This window comes from Numida meleagris, chromosome 1 (genome assembly GCF_002078875.1).
Source record: "Numida meleagris isolate 19003 breed g44 Domestic line chromosome 1, NumMel1.0, whole genome shotgun sequence".
Taxonomy (NCBI): domain Eukaryota; kingdom Metazoa; phylum Chordata; class Aves; order Galliformes; family Numididae; genus Numida; species Numida meleagris.
The window spans coordinates 94,821,444-94,836,313 of record NC_034409.1 but is presented as its reverse complement, the minus strand read 5'-3'; the positions used below and the strand labels follow the sequence as shown (position 1 = coordinate 94,836,313).

The following is a 14,870-nucleotide window of genomic DNA, read 5'->3' as shown; positions in this document are numbered from 1 at the left end:
CTTGGTCTGCAGTGGCCAGCCAAACAGCTGTGAATGGTTGAACTGAACAGAGGACTCTAAAGAGAAGGACTAGCCTAAGAAAAGAGGGCATAAATATATACCTGACCTAAATTATCAAATTCACTTGCATTTGGTGTAAAGTCTTAAAAACTTAAACCTTTGTCTGTCTGAAAGATCCAAAGATTTATGCTTAAACATGTTGAGTTATTGACTTGGAGAACAAAAAAGGAAACAAGCAAACAAAAATTCCTGAACTCCCATTTCTCACAATAGTGTCAGACCATGTGGGGAAAAAAGAACCAAAAGAATTTTCTGGGCAGGGGATTCAATCTCACGTTATGTCTTAGTAGACATATGCATAGCTAACGATGTATTATGGAAAACAAGTGCAAGCGTGACAATAATTCCAATGCAAGCTTAAGAAATGCTATATCTAAATAAATGAGAAACGATTTGTATTGATTCTCCATTACCACAAATTCCACATTTTCATTCAGTACAATACTTCTCTTCAGAAAGGCATTTTTCAAAATTGTTGGTCCCTAACAAAATGTGCATACCTAGGCCTGCAGGGACTGTGAACTTTGTATATTCTCCGCTTGCGCTTACACTGTTTCAGCAAAATTTGCGCTCTAGCAAATGGTTTAATGTCTTATTTCTGTTTGTTCCCTCTGTTTGGTGCAGCTCCAAGTGCCCCTCCTCAGTCTGTTACAGTTCTGACAGTTGGAAACCACAACAGCACAAGCATCAGCATCTCCTGGGATCCTCCCCCTCCAGATCACCAAAATGGAATCATCCAGGAGTACAAGGTAGAAGGGATCTGTAGTAGGAGGGTTGTGTGTTTTAGGAAACAGCCTGCATGAATTACAGAACAATAGCACTGTTTATGGATTTAGATTCTGACAACATTTACTGCTGCCCATATAATTATATGGAGAAAAAGGACTGAGTGCCTTTGGATTTTTTTTTTAATTTTCCATGTAAGCAGTGCTACTGTTATTGTTAAAACCAAAAATAGCATGAGCGAGATCTGGAAGAGAATTGTAGTTGGCAACTAGTTCAAGGTGGTTTTCTTTCTTCCTTATCCTTGGAAGAAAGAGAAGAAGGGTTGTTGGGTTGTTGTTGTTTTTTTTTCCTAAGGGTTCTTTACTCTCAAGACAAGTGGTGGAGCTCCTGTCTCAAAATGTCTTCAGCCTGGTAGAAAGGTTGGCAGGAAAGACACTACTCTCCCCTGCAAAGATGCTAATGTTATCACTTCAAGGTTAAAGTCAAGAACTATAGCTCTGGGAGAATAGAAGTCTTCTTTCAAGGACTATCTGTGTCAAGATTCACAACTTAAAGTGCTAGCTTGTTTTCTCTGAGGAACAGGCTAGATATGCAGTTTGTTACTTGACTGCTAGCTGCACTGGTTGCCTTTTCTCCACTCTTTTTTTTGCTGTGATGGCTGAAGTCGTCCTTCCCTTATATATCACCTTACATTTTGTAATAGTCTGTTCCCCACTAAGCTTTCTTTTGCACAAATATATTTTCACAACTTGGAAATATTGCAGTATGTTACTGGTGTGTGTGTGGAGGGAAAACTGTGGAGAAAATGATCATGCTACATTCAGCATTATCACAGGCTTGTAACTGTGAAACATGCAGTTTGGTAAATATATTCACTGTGGCCAGCTTCTATATTGAATGTGAAATTTATAATTGAAATAGAGCAGAGCAGCTTCCTTGAAAATCCCACAAAGGGCAGAAATGTTAGTATAATCTTTTTGAGATGCAGGTGATTATTTCACACAGGTATATATAATTTATTCTTCCTGATGTGTCGTGAGGGAAAACAGCATCAAGAAGGAAGAAATGCTTGGTTTGTAAACCAGTTCATGTTTCAACTTCTTATGGCTTATCATTTGATCAGAGAGATGCAATGAATGTTCACAATACTTACATTTAGCATAGCACTTCTTTTGTTTTGCTTTTAGTCAATATTAAGATTTATTAATGCCAATATGATATTGATTTCATTTTCATATCAATTAATAATTGTATTTTTTGCTCTAATTCATCTTGATGCTGAATGTACTATAAGGCAACATTAACTATCAAGGGCTTGTAGGTAATGAAGTAAAACAGAGTCTTAAACCACAAAATATACAGATATGAAAGAAAGTCAGATGATGGTTAATAAAAACCACATTCCAGGTGAGTGCTCAGACCTCTAGACTGTTTAGAAAAACAGCTGGAGTCACCACTTATTGCATCCCTTCTTGTCAGATTAGATGGCTGCCTGATTAGTGTGCTGGCTGTGGTGAATATAATGCAAAGAGTCTAATATCTCCTTTAGTATAAAATGACTGCTGAGGCTTCACTGGATGTTTTCTAACAAATCAAATGTAGATATCTGTTGTTTCCAGTTCAGGCATAAGAATGAATGTAGATTCATTTATGAATTCAGTGCCTTTAATTAGGGGCATTTTGTAGTTGCTGTGACCTAAGACCAGGACAGACAAGGACTGAAAGAGTGAATTGCAATAGTCTCTCACCCTAATGCAATCTGCCCTGCAAGTAGCCTCTACATGAGCTCAGGAGAATGAAAGTTTATTTTGTTCTCAAAGTCTTTCTCAGTGCTTTAAAGAAAAAAGGACAAGGTGTGATAAAACACTGAGAAGGGTCAAAAGTAAGGGTAAAGAAAATATTAACATTGTTTAGACGCATCAGTTGGTTGCTGAGAGTGGTTCTACCACTAGTGCTTTCTTATGCCATCATAATTACGTAGTGTACATGTGATACCTTTAAGCATTGATTTTCTTGAGTAAAGTGGTAGTAAATACTTTATTTGATAACAGAGAAGCAGTATGTGCCAAAAACAACAATTGAAGAAGAATCCCTAAGAAGTCTTAGTTTCAAAACTTCTCAGGAAAAGCCAATAGATAAATGCAGAAGTGAGAAATAACACTGTGAAATGATATACCATTCTCATCACAAAATACGAATTCAGATTTAAGAATATTTTGTTGCTTCTGTTTAATTAGAAAATAATTGAGTCAGAAACTGATACCTGGATTTCTGAACAATGTATGTAATCACATCTGTGGCAGTGGAGAGCAGGTTTGTACTTAACTCTGTTTCAGAAATGTCACGTGTCCCTGTTGCGTAGCAAAAGGAAATTGAAAAGAATTTTGAAAGATTTTTGTCCTTTTATACTTCAGCAAGCATTTCATTACTTGTCCTTTTACTGTGCAGTGGGAAAATAAGAATGAAAAATGGATTTTTTTACGAAAAGATTTCGAAGTAATCACATTTCTGAAAAAGATTTCAATTAAAACGTAACACATCTTTTTCACTTGGATGATTCTATTCTGTGCTTCAAAGCATGCCATGGAGTTGTGCTCCATGGAGAGCCAAAGTGGTGTTTGCAAGCAGACATTGCAGCTTGCTTGATTTTACACTAATCTGGGCTAATTTGCTGAGCTCCAACTGCTCCTAGATAGTAACATTGTTAACAAGTCCAAAATACCAAAATAGGTGATTGTCATGCAAAACCTTGATATGTCATACCTATGAGCAATTGTTTATGAATACAAAGAATTTCATATTTTTTAACACATAAACTTTTGTCCCAGATCTGGTGTCTAGGTAATGAGACTCGATTTCATATCAACAAAACAGTAGATGCAGCCATTCGGTCTGTAGTAATAGGTGGCCTGTATCCAGGTATTCAGTACCGTGTAGAAGTTGCTGCAAGCACCAGTGCAGGTGTGGGAGTGAAAAGTGAGCCACAACCCATAATAATTGGTAAGTGATTGTGTATTCTGTTGTTTTGTTTTGCCTGTTTTTACTTCAAGAAATGCTTTCATTAATCACTTCTGAGAGCATAAAAATCTGTGAAGCAAAAGACAAGATTTGAATTGAGCTTGGTATTTAGCTTTTAACATCCCACTGTCTACTGGCATTGTGCCTTTAGTGTGTACAGTTCTCACAGCTAGTAGAGTGAACTAGTTCTTTCTTTACTCAGACACTATAGAAAATACAAATTATCTAGTGAAACTGATTTTTTTTTAATCAATTTACCACTTCTGCAGGTTGATGGATTTATGGAACTAACAACCAGAGCTCCCTTTTTATCCTCTTCAGATGACTGTAATATTGCTTTACCCATACCATTGGTGCATAAGGCACTGTTTACAGTTGGTTTTCTGAACATGTTATGTCAATGTTTCTCAGGTATCCCAAGCAGACAAGTTTCCTTTGTCAAAAGAATAAGTAACCTGTAGTCCAAATAGAGAGCAAAGGTGGTAGTATCATCTCTGCCTTTGAAACGACTGTCTCTTATTAGTAGTTTCCATGCTGGATTAATTTCCTTAACAAAGCACAGATTCTTTTTCTTCTGAGATTCTTCTCAAGCATGAAAAATAAATGCAGAAACAATATGGAAAGAATGAGAATAGGAAAACTATTCTCAGCAAAACTGAATTGGACTGTACACAGCAGCACCTCTTCAGAGTGCATAATACAAGGATTTTGTTAATATCATCTGTATGTTCTAATTTAGTTATTACAAAAATGAGCTTTTTCTTGCTTGTTTGTGAGTCTGTAGGTATTAAATATTTTCTTTCTAGAAAATGTTATCACCACAATGTCCCAAATGTGAACAGGTCTATTCTGTGTAGGCATTTAGAAAATGTCAACTCCTATGTGTTGCTTAAATGTTTAATGATATTCAGGTTTCCATGAATAAAGACAGAAGTAGAGATATGCCAGCTTTGGATATGTTGTCACTAGAGAAGGGAATAGAAGTTACAGTGGTTTCAGAAAGAAGAAGTCATAACAATTCCAAAGATCGGAAGAGACTGTTCTAGAACTGAAAGCAAGAATTTGAAGTACTGAAAATACAAGAAATCTGTCCTCTAATAAGCATGAATTTTGGATCTCTGTGTCAACAACTTATGTTGTGAGACTGGTCTGTCATTGCATTTGCTTTGAGCAGGCCTTTGTTTCTTATTTTCCGTGCTGAAAGGGTTCCAGCCAGCTACACACGGGGCTTGTTCCAGCAAAATACTTAAGTGTGTTTCAGTTTGAGCATGTGAGTAGCCTTGTGCCACTTAAACTGTTATGAGTTAAACTTGCACTAAAGTGCTTTGCTGGGTGATTGCCAGAATGCTCAGCTCCACATCTGTGTGCAGACCTTCCTCCTGTCTTTTTCCTTAGAAAAAATGACTAGTATAATCAAGAGTTAATTGTGGGGATATTTGTATTGTTACATGAAGGAGGAGAGGGATGCTAGGATACAAATAAAGTACAAAAGGAATTGCATTTTGAAGCTAAGTAAGTTTTCTATTGTTAAACTTAGTGATATTTATCCCTTTAATGAGTCTAGAATGTCTGCTTCAACAAGTTTGTCTGATAGTGTCTTTACACATTTAAGAGTCTTTCACATGAAAAGTCTTTTTTTGTTGTATTGTGTTTCTGTTCTCATTTCTGTTTTCTCTTCTGCGATCACAAAGCACAAAGATGTGATTACTGATTGATAGTCTGCATCTCACTTTTCACTAGGTTATGTTTTTCTATTGCTTATGAGCCACGATTACTGGCAGTTATTCCTCAGACTATAGATTTGCTTCCTAAAGGTACTAGTATTTAAATGACTCAATTTCTGAAAAATTTGAGTTGATCCCATTCAACGTATGACTAAGAGTCAGCAACACAAAATAAGAAAATGAAATTTTCAGATACATATGAAAAAGTCATAGAGCAAATGAACAAACCTCAAAACATAGCCATGAATGGGAAACATTACCAAGTTGTTATACTGTAATGGATTCCTATATGTCCGGATGCCTAGCTACTTAACAACCTGCTAACAAACACTGTGGAATTCTAAATTATGGAGGGAGCAGTTCAGTTATGCAAAGTAGTCGCTGAAGAGTATGACTTCCATTGTCATTAAATAGACTCCAGTTTGTAATAAGTAAAATATTATTCTTAAATATAACTTCTAAGAAGTTATTCTGAAAATAACTGATTTTCACCATGGATAATCAACTACTGACTTCACAAGCCAAGTCTAAGCATCAAGTTAATAAAACCCAGAAAGTATAAGCAGAAGAATATGGAGTGGTAGGAATTATCCTATTTCTTTAGTTAAGAGTCATGTCAGTGTTTCTGGAATTCTGTGCCCACACTTCAAACTCAATGTTGGAAAATGCTATACAAGACTAAAAGAGAATAAAGAATAACATTTTTTACCGTCATTACTGATATGCTAATTTTTTTTTGCATGGAATATCAGAAATAAAATTGAGGATAACAGCGACATTGGTTAATGGTAGAGATATTATTTCTCTTCATCGGTTGGTCTGTTCATTCTTACATTCCATCATTGGCATAATATTATGAGGAACAGCTGCAAACTTTCACAGTAATAGGTACAATCAAATCTGATGTGTCTAATTAATTTTTGGTCCGACAAATTAGTTTTGTTCTTCATTACTCTCCAATGGGAGGAAGACATTATATTTCATTATGTTTTTGTCTTCGGGAACAATGGAGCATTACAGGTCACACACTTCCCTTGTCTATGTTCTAATTAGTTGAACTGACAGCATTGTTACAGAAACACCTGCAGTATACGAAGAAGCAATGATACCTTGGATGGTATATATATTACTACTGATTAAATGTTACACAAAGAAATAGAAAATGAATGCCATTTGTTTTTCCAAAACCACAACAGTTTTATTAGTTTTATCAAAAATCAGTGGTAGTGTTCATCCATATCCATTTATTTTTCAGTCATTGAAGTCTCAAAGCATATTGTTATTTTGACATTTAAACAAATTATTATTTTTGCGCTCATAATTGCTAAGCACTGAGTGCTAGGTACAAACAGGCAGACTGCAAACTTCAGAAGGTAATTTGGAGACAAGGTGTACTTTCCCTTAGAAGAGATCAAGAGGAGAAAGACCACTGAGCAGTCTCTCCAGGCGCTCTGTGGTTTGTTCTTGCATCCTGCATCTTCAGAAGACTGCTTTCTGGCCTTAAGATAAAGTTGGATTTTCAGCACTGGGACATTTTGGAGGCTCTTGGAAAAAGCAGTTCTTTTCTTGAGTCCAGGAGCATCTGCTCTCAAAGCTGGTGTCTCTGAAGCCCCTCCCTGCCTTATCTTCCCCATGGTAGCATGACTGCCTCTGTAGTAGTGTGCACATTACCTGTTTCCTCACCATCCTGCTGCTTGTACCTTGCCTCCAAAGGGCACAGAAATTAACTGAAAGTTAATGGCAATTAGAGTGACATCAACTCCCATGCTGATTTCTACTAGAAAACCAATTGCGTTCTTAGAGGAGCATGCTGCAGAGTGCCTCTTTCTATTAGTTTTACTCTTCAGCTCTTCCTCTTTTAGCACTCGGTTACACCTATGATGTGTTTCCATGGGCAATAAAAAAGGGGGAAAACTGGTAAAGTTGCCTCTGCTGCCTCCCAGGTTTTCCTTACCACTGGTGCTTGTTGAGTTATGTGAGTTATATTGTTGTCTTTTTTACAGTGGCAAGAAAGCACAGGGAATTTTGGGAAAGAGGAACTGCAGCTAGCAGAGCTTGACACCTGTAAAGCTTACCAGCATGACCCAGTATAGACTGGTACACAGCAAAGGCTGTTTCTCCATTAACAGGAATCAGCATCCTTCTCCAGGACCTGTTTTGTTTGTGGGAAGCCTGTTTTGTTTCTTGAGCAGATTCCTGAAAGCAAGCCAAGCTCTAGCACAGCTTCAGCAGTTTGTTTGCAAAAGCAGACAGTCATCATTACTAAATATTGACATGGTGATGAAAGAGAGAAAGCTTAATAAAATCACAGAGATCATTAACAGTGTTATAGCAATGTAGTGCAGTGCATCACATTTATTCCCAAGTAACTGAATCCAGCTCTGAGCTTAGCCGAGTACCTAACCCCATGCATTTGCTCAGCGCTGAGGCCAGTGCCCAGGTGTGGATGCAGGTTGCAGGCAGGGAAGGCACAGGCAGCTCAGCGCTCACTGGGACAGGTTCTCAGTCATGATCTCTCACATTTAAACTGTTGACTCCTGAGAAGAATCATCCATGGAAATAAAGCTGAAAGTGTCAGACTCTCTTGCATCTATTCTGGAAAGGACTTTGTCTATTTGCTCTTGGGTGAAGCCACAGTGCTGACACAGCAGCTGTTTTGCTTAAGAAGAGAGTAGGAAATTTAACTATTACTGAAATTTAGAAGAGGAATGCATATGTTTTCACAGAGGCATAATGCTGCAATATTTCTAGTAATTTGAGTAACTGTTTCAGTATTTGATTACTATATTCAACTACCTCTATCTATGCGATAGACTCATAATTGACAATTAGAATTTTTTTTATCTCAGTAGTGTAGTTATTCTTGCAGCTTGAAATCTTTCTTCTGCATGCATGCAGGCATCTGATAGTAGCACACATACATTTCAAGGATTGAGCCATATGAATGCATTTATCAGAAATGAAGGACAATTCCTTCACCACTGTCAAAAATGTAGATGTGAGCGGTTTGTATCAAATACAAATAGAATCAAGATTCTGCAAAAAAAATATGTTCTGCATTTCCTAATTTTAAAATTAACCATTTTTGACAAGAGGGTGTTGAAAGCAGAAAAGTAACAGCCCTGGAACAATATGTTTTAACATTTCCTCAATTTCTGTCTGTGTTTTTAATGGGTGTTCATTTTCAAGCCAGACACCAGGCTTTTCCTTTTAGAAAAATTCCATTTTAGAGGAAGAGGGAAAGGAAAAAAAAACGCAGCAATGGGAACATTTACTGAAATTTATGGTTTTCTAAGGTAGTAGACAAAATTAAGATGGTATATAATTATTTTTGATGTATATCACTTTAATTGGTATTCCACGTGTCATATTTAGGTCTTAGAGGTTGATGTTCATGCCTAGTATAGGTGAAAAAAAAAAGCTAACAGTTCTCTAAGCCATTTACTGCTTTGTGTCAAAATTGGTGTGCTTAGGGTTGTTTTCTCCATGAAACAATTGTTGGAAAAGGCATCTTTTTTCAACTAAAAATTCATGCATTTTATTATTTATTTTAAATTTGGAAGTTCTAGCATGCAGCAAAAAAAAAAAAGTAATTTTTGGCATGATGACAACAATGGAAGAAGGAATTGCCTTTTGATATCATAGCAAGTCTTAATTTGGACTTCTCATTTGATTTTGTTTTTAGAGTTAATTTCTATTCTCTCATCATTGTGTTCTGCCTATAATTATATAAAAAACATAAAAGCATATGTAGTGTTAAAAAAAAAAGTATTCTGGACTGGCATCTGTGGAATTATTTGGGAGAGTGCTATAAAGCTATATTTTCAAACAAAACCTGACAAAATAGATTATGGATTTACATACGAGAAACATTGATTTTCAAGTGTGCATTAGTACTCATTAAAGCTCTCCTTCTGTGGATGAGTATTTGTAGGTGCATTACTGTTTTTTCTATTTTTTCTTTTTTTTTCTATTTTATTTTAATTTCCAGTATCTGGTTCCTGTTTGCATTACAGAGTTCATAATCGCAATGTTCTGTCAACTTTCTTTTTGTGCAGGAGGCCGTAACGAAGTTGTCATCACTGAAAATAACAACAGCATAACTGAGCAAATCACTGATGTTGTCAAACAACCTGCCTTTATAGCTGGCATCGGTGGTGCATGTTGGGTAATTCTGATGGGTTTCAGCATCTGGCTGTACTGGCGCAGAAAGAAGAGGAAGGGGCTCAGTAATTATGCTGGTAAGAACAGTAACTATTTATTACCATCTCATCAGGTTCTGTCATGAAGAGAACACGTGCTGTTAATCCTACTTAAAAAACACGTTGACCTTACAGGAAAGGTGGCCTGGATTAATTTTGTGTGCTTGTCTTAAATGTGTGTTGTGAAAATGCTGGTGTATGAGAAGCTTTAAATGCATTGCTCAGTACCACATTTCATCATTATCATAAGACAGTCTTTATTTTTACATCTTCAGCACATCTAGCATAAAAAAATACAAAGAGGATTATTCCTTGATCAGAAGGCATTCTGTAGTAGTCCAGCTCCATTTATGTGCTCAAATGTGAAATAGACTAGACCCTTACAGGAAAGGCCAGGAAGAATATTTGGTATCCTTTTTCATTCCCATGCATTTCCATGTTTTTGAAGCCATGTGCATGGGAAATAAACTGAGGTACTTAATCAGCAGCTCTGTACCTATAACTGGAAGAGAAGAGAGAGATGTATTAGAAAAATATGGTCAAAAATTACCTTTGACAGAAACCATAAGAAGTTTTGTCTTGGAGGTAGAACACCTTGGAATGCCCTCGCAGTATGGTCAGTTTTACATCTAATGTGTTGCTCCAGTTACAAATTAGTTTTTCAAAATTCATTGGAAAAATAAATTCACCAAACAAAAGATTTTCTTTTTCATCCAAATTATCTGTATTCTGCATTACTCAGTGCTTTAGGATTCTTATGGATTTTTAGTGAGTCAGATGAATATAGAACTACCATAAAATATGTTGCTCTGAAGCCTAATTTAACATGAAAAAGCTGTTCTTCAAATATTGGGGTAGTTTCTCCTGTAGTACTCATATCATACACTTAAAAAGAAAACATTTCCTGTTCAAGTAAGATTCGCGTAGTTGAGGACACAGCGTATTTAATGTTGACGTTATATGAGACTAAAGTTATGCTAACGCTCCTCTATTTACAAGTTGTTACATGCCAGTCAGAAGACACAGGTGCCCAAGGTATCTAAACATCTCTATCAAAAACCAACATTCATTCCCTGCTCCCGACTAAACATTCCTATGCCTTCAAACCTTAGTGTTAGCCATCACCAGCCTCCTCAATGTCCTGACTGAACTCACTAAACCAGAAGGAAACTATTCACAGTTTTAGAGGCTTTTTTGAGTTTTCAATCCTTCCTACTCTCACCCCTGCTGAATTAGTTTTCAGCTGGCTTATTAAAATGAAGCAGCCCAAGAAGAGATCAAACAGGCACCAATGCCAGCACAGTGAGAGAAGAGAGGCACTTTCATTGCAAGCAGCTCTTAGATGTAGTCAGTTTCTGTGGATCCTCAATTTGTGTGACTGTGTGGACTGTATCATTCACAGATTATGCTTTTGGATGAAGTGTTTTTTCTTTAACAGCGATGACTTTTACTCTCTGAGAAGTGGTATAAATTAATAAACTGATATATACCACAGATACTTACACATGTGCCAATATTAGTTTATTAGTTTAAATGTTAGTTTAGATCCCAAGATTTTTCATATTAGGAGAGAGTTGTACTAGTATTTCACTTAGGAAGCAATCATATAGGTAACCTTTGGACACAAGCTAAGACTACTCTTTTCTGGCATACAGAATTATTAGGCCTGTGTGTGCACTGGCCTTTTTGGGAGGAGTGTTGAGGAAAAAGCCTTTTGTACCTTAAAATATATACGTGTAGTTGATTGCAACTCATTGCTTCCCATAATGTTTGCTGCATCTAAGTGTGATGTGAACATTGCATCATGACATGGAGTTCCCATTATTGGAATTATGATATTGTGTATGCTTTCAGCAACGAAAGTTCATAACAGATCATGTTTCAAAATTCATCCTAATGTTTTCAGTTTGGAGAACAGCATGTGCACACACTGTCTTCAAACTTGACTGTCTAAATCCACTACTCAACTTTCCAACTGTCATTTCTCATTGGCTGCTGGCTGGCTAATGCTTTAAGCTCGACTGTTATGTCCTGCATATGATATTATACCACGACTGAGTAAATTCCAGAGGAAACTTGTGCCCTGCAATTAGCGCTTGTTATTTAAGTGTGTAACTCATAATGTGTTTGCTTTCTTGTTTTGCAGTTCAGTCCTTCACCTTCACCCCTGCAGGTACTGTCCATTAGTCTGTCTCTTACCTCACCAACACATCATTGCAAACATTAGCTATCTAAGCGTTTAGAAACGTGTGAGGTATGCAGAATTAAAGCCAAACACAAGGAGAAACACTTCTGCTACCTGTCTGTGTTAAAAATGTAGCATTCTTTCCCTAGTGATTCCAAAGTGACGTAAAATCTGCTGCTATTAATGTCTTTGCCTTGATGCGCATGCTTTTTACTCATCTAACTCTTCAAAATAATGAAGTTTTTAGGGTAATTTGGAGGACAAAGTTCCTGAACTAACATAACATAAACAAGCATTAGTCACCTATGACCAATTTTTGATTTTAAAATTCAGAAAAAGTACTTCAGATATTTTTTAATGTCTAGATGGAGAAGTAGAACTTTCTTCCACTTTATCTGTTAGTTGTTTGCCTTGCCTTGCCTTGAGGTGTTCAGGTCTGCAGGCTATCTAATGATTAACCTATGCACATTTAATTTACAGCATTTTTGAATTTGAAGCATTCGCTTTTTTCTGTCTATCCAATTCAAAGCTGATATCCTTGTTTTCATATCTTTAGTAAATCTTTAGCATACGGTAGACCATTACCATAACTGTGATTAAGGATATGTGAAGAGTGAATGAAGTGAGTCTGAAACAGCATGTTGAAGACAGCTTTGTCAACATATGGACAGCCAAGAAAAATTCAGTATACAAATAATAGTAATAATTAATACAAATAATTAGCTTCTACCCTCATACTTAAGTTTCAGTGTCATAAGCATACAAATAATTGTACTGCAGTGTAAAAGGCTTATAAATTTCAGCATTTTCCAGCAGAAGTCTGTAAGAGGTTTTGTGCTTAGCATGGGTCCTTAGTTGCACTTGCCAAAGCAGTCTTTTCTGACACCTCTGCCATCCATGTGATAAAGGACAGTCTTAACTGCATTGTGGAACTAGTCGTCATGTTCTGCTAGCTGCTTTCTACCTCTTGCTGATATAAACCCCAGCTCAAGTGTTTAGCTTAAGCACAAAAGAACAAATGACTGTTGAGGCAGATGAGCAAAGGTGGTGGTGTCTGCACTAGGGACCTGTGACATTACTAGGAATAGCTGTCCAAAGGAAGGAGCTCTGAGGACTCAGGAATTACTCCTTCTGACTTCTTGGTATGTTTGTCCAAGTCAGAACAAGTTCTGGTGCAACACATCCTACCATGAAGTCTTTACATGTTTTTTATTGAGAGCATAGAATATTTTTTCAAAAAATGAAATAATACATTTTTAAATTTAGTTCTCACGACCATGCCATTGTGAGCTGACTGTAACTGGTAATTTTTTCCCATTGTCTTTGTAGCTGACACTGGCACAACATAGGATCATATTAGTGCCACCATTGGTGTACATGATTCAGTGTGATTGGTCCACGTAAGCTGGATAACTGGGATATGCCAGAGTCACTGCCAAAAATTTGTGGTTTTAACAATAGTTTTGACATCTCATGGACTTCACAGAACTATTAATAATACATATTCATACATACAATAATATGCTGCCTGATCTGTAATCATTTCTAGAAACTGAGAACCTAGATCATCAAGTAAGCAAGTACAAACAGTGGACATAGTGCATGGTTTTTATCTTTAGACCTAGCGTTCCCGAAGAGGCATCTTTAGTTCTCAAATGTTTGAATTTGCAATTGGTAATCTCATTTATACAAACATATCTGTGCTTGTGGAGGTTTGTTGACATTCAGTGGCATGTTTTTTCCTTCAAAATTATGATTCATAAGCACTGAATTGGTTTCAAATCTAAATATTTAGACAGTGGTATGTGGCATTTAGAATCTTATCAGAGACAGCTGCTGGTAAAGTTTTACTGAAGATGAATTTATCCAAATACACACGGATTTGGGAAGGTGCACAATTTTTTCCAAATATCTTCATTAAATTCTTCTTGTAGAAAGATGCAGCATACAGAGTTGACTGAATAATAAGATAGTTGAAAGTATTAGTAGAACATGATTTAGACATCTACTCTATTTCACGCATCTTTCCGAACAGTAAATATTTTATCAGTTATATGTGATATAATATTTTTATTTGTATTTTTTCAGTTTTATTTGCATATATAGACTTGTTAAATTTTCAAAACTAATTGCTAAAAAGTCTGCATTGAGCAGGTATAATTACTTGCCAAAAACGTTCTGTCTGATCACTTTCAGACTAAAGGTCATTCATGAGGACGCTGTTACTTGTGTTCTGTTATTAGATTCCTAGGTGATACCATTTCTGCTATCTGACTATAACATTCTATGTCGAAGAAGGGCAAACAAAATATCACACTACTGGTAAAGATTTGTGCCAGAGAAAAATAATTGATTAAGTTAAATTCATTAAGCTTTCTGTCTTTGTAAACATTTTCATAAACACTGATTGATTGCTCAGATGGTCACAAACAAAATTTGAAACTGAAAATCATAGCTAAATTTTTTACTTATCTTCAGTTGAACTGATTTCAGTAGGTACTCAGTCACAGCTCTCTAAATCACTAGTTCTCCACTTCCGTTTCATCCGTCATGACTCCCCAGGCACTGATTCTTGGTAATATCAGTACTACAAAACATATTATTTTCTATCACGTTCATTAGATGAATGTTTTGCTTAGCTGGTTAGTAGCAATGCTGTGATCTACAGCTATACATCAAGTATACTTTTTTGGGACCGTGACAGTCTATCAACAAAAATAAATCTGGCACAGAGACAATAAACACAAATGTTACCCTTTTTAGTGATCTGTTTTGTGGTACACTTTCAGACATATGGTCTGATTTTGGAGTGGTTCTGCGTGGAGCCAGGAGGGGGACTCTATAATCCTTATGGGTCCCTTTCAACTCAGGATATTCTATGATTCTATGATATAAAGAATGGATTGGTATTACTTTCATGAGTTTCTGTAAAAGCTAAAATGACTACTAAACTGA

General features: G+C 36.4%; 1 protein-coding gene across 9 annotated transcripts in view; it reads left to right on the top strand.

Moving 5' to 3' along the window:
* The window catches only part of ROBO2 (roundabout guidance receptor 2), a 461,596-nt gene that overhangs the window by 390,306 nt on the left and 56,420 nt on the right, over positions 1–14,870 (top strand). For all 9 annotated transcript variants that reach the window (XM_021403192.1, XM_021403137.1, XM_021403173.1 and 6 more), the window contains 3 exons: positions 685–809; positions 3,615–3,786; positions 9,587–9,769. In XM_021403192.1, the coding sequence (XP_021258867.1) occupies positions 685–809; positions 3,615–3,786; positions 9,587–9,769 (480 nt within the window). The remainder of the gene's footprint in view (positions 1–684; positions 810–3,614; positions 3,787–9,586; positions 9,770–14,870) is intronic.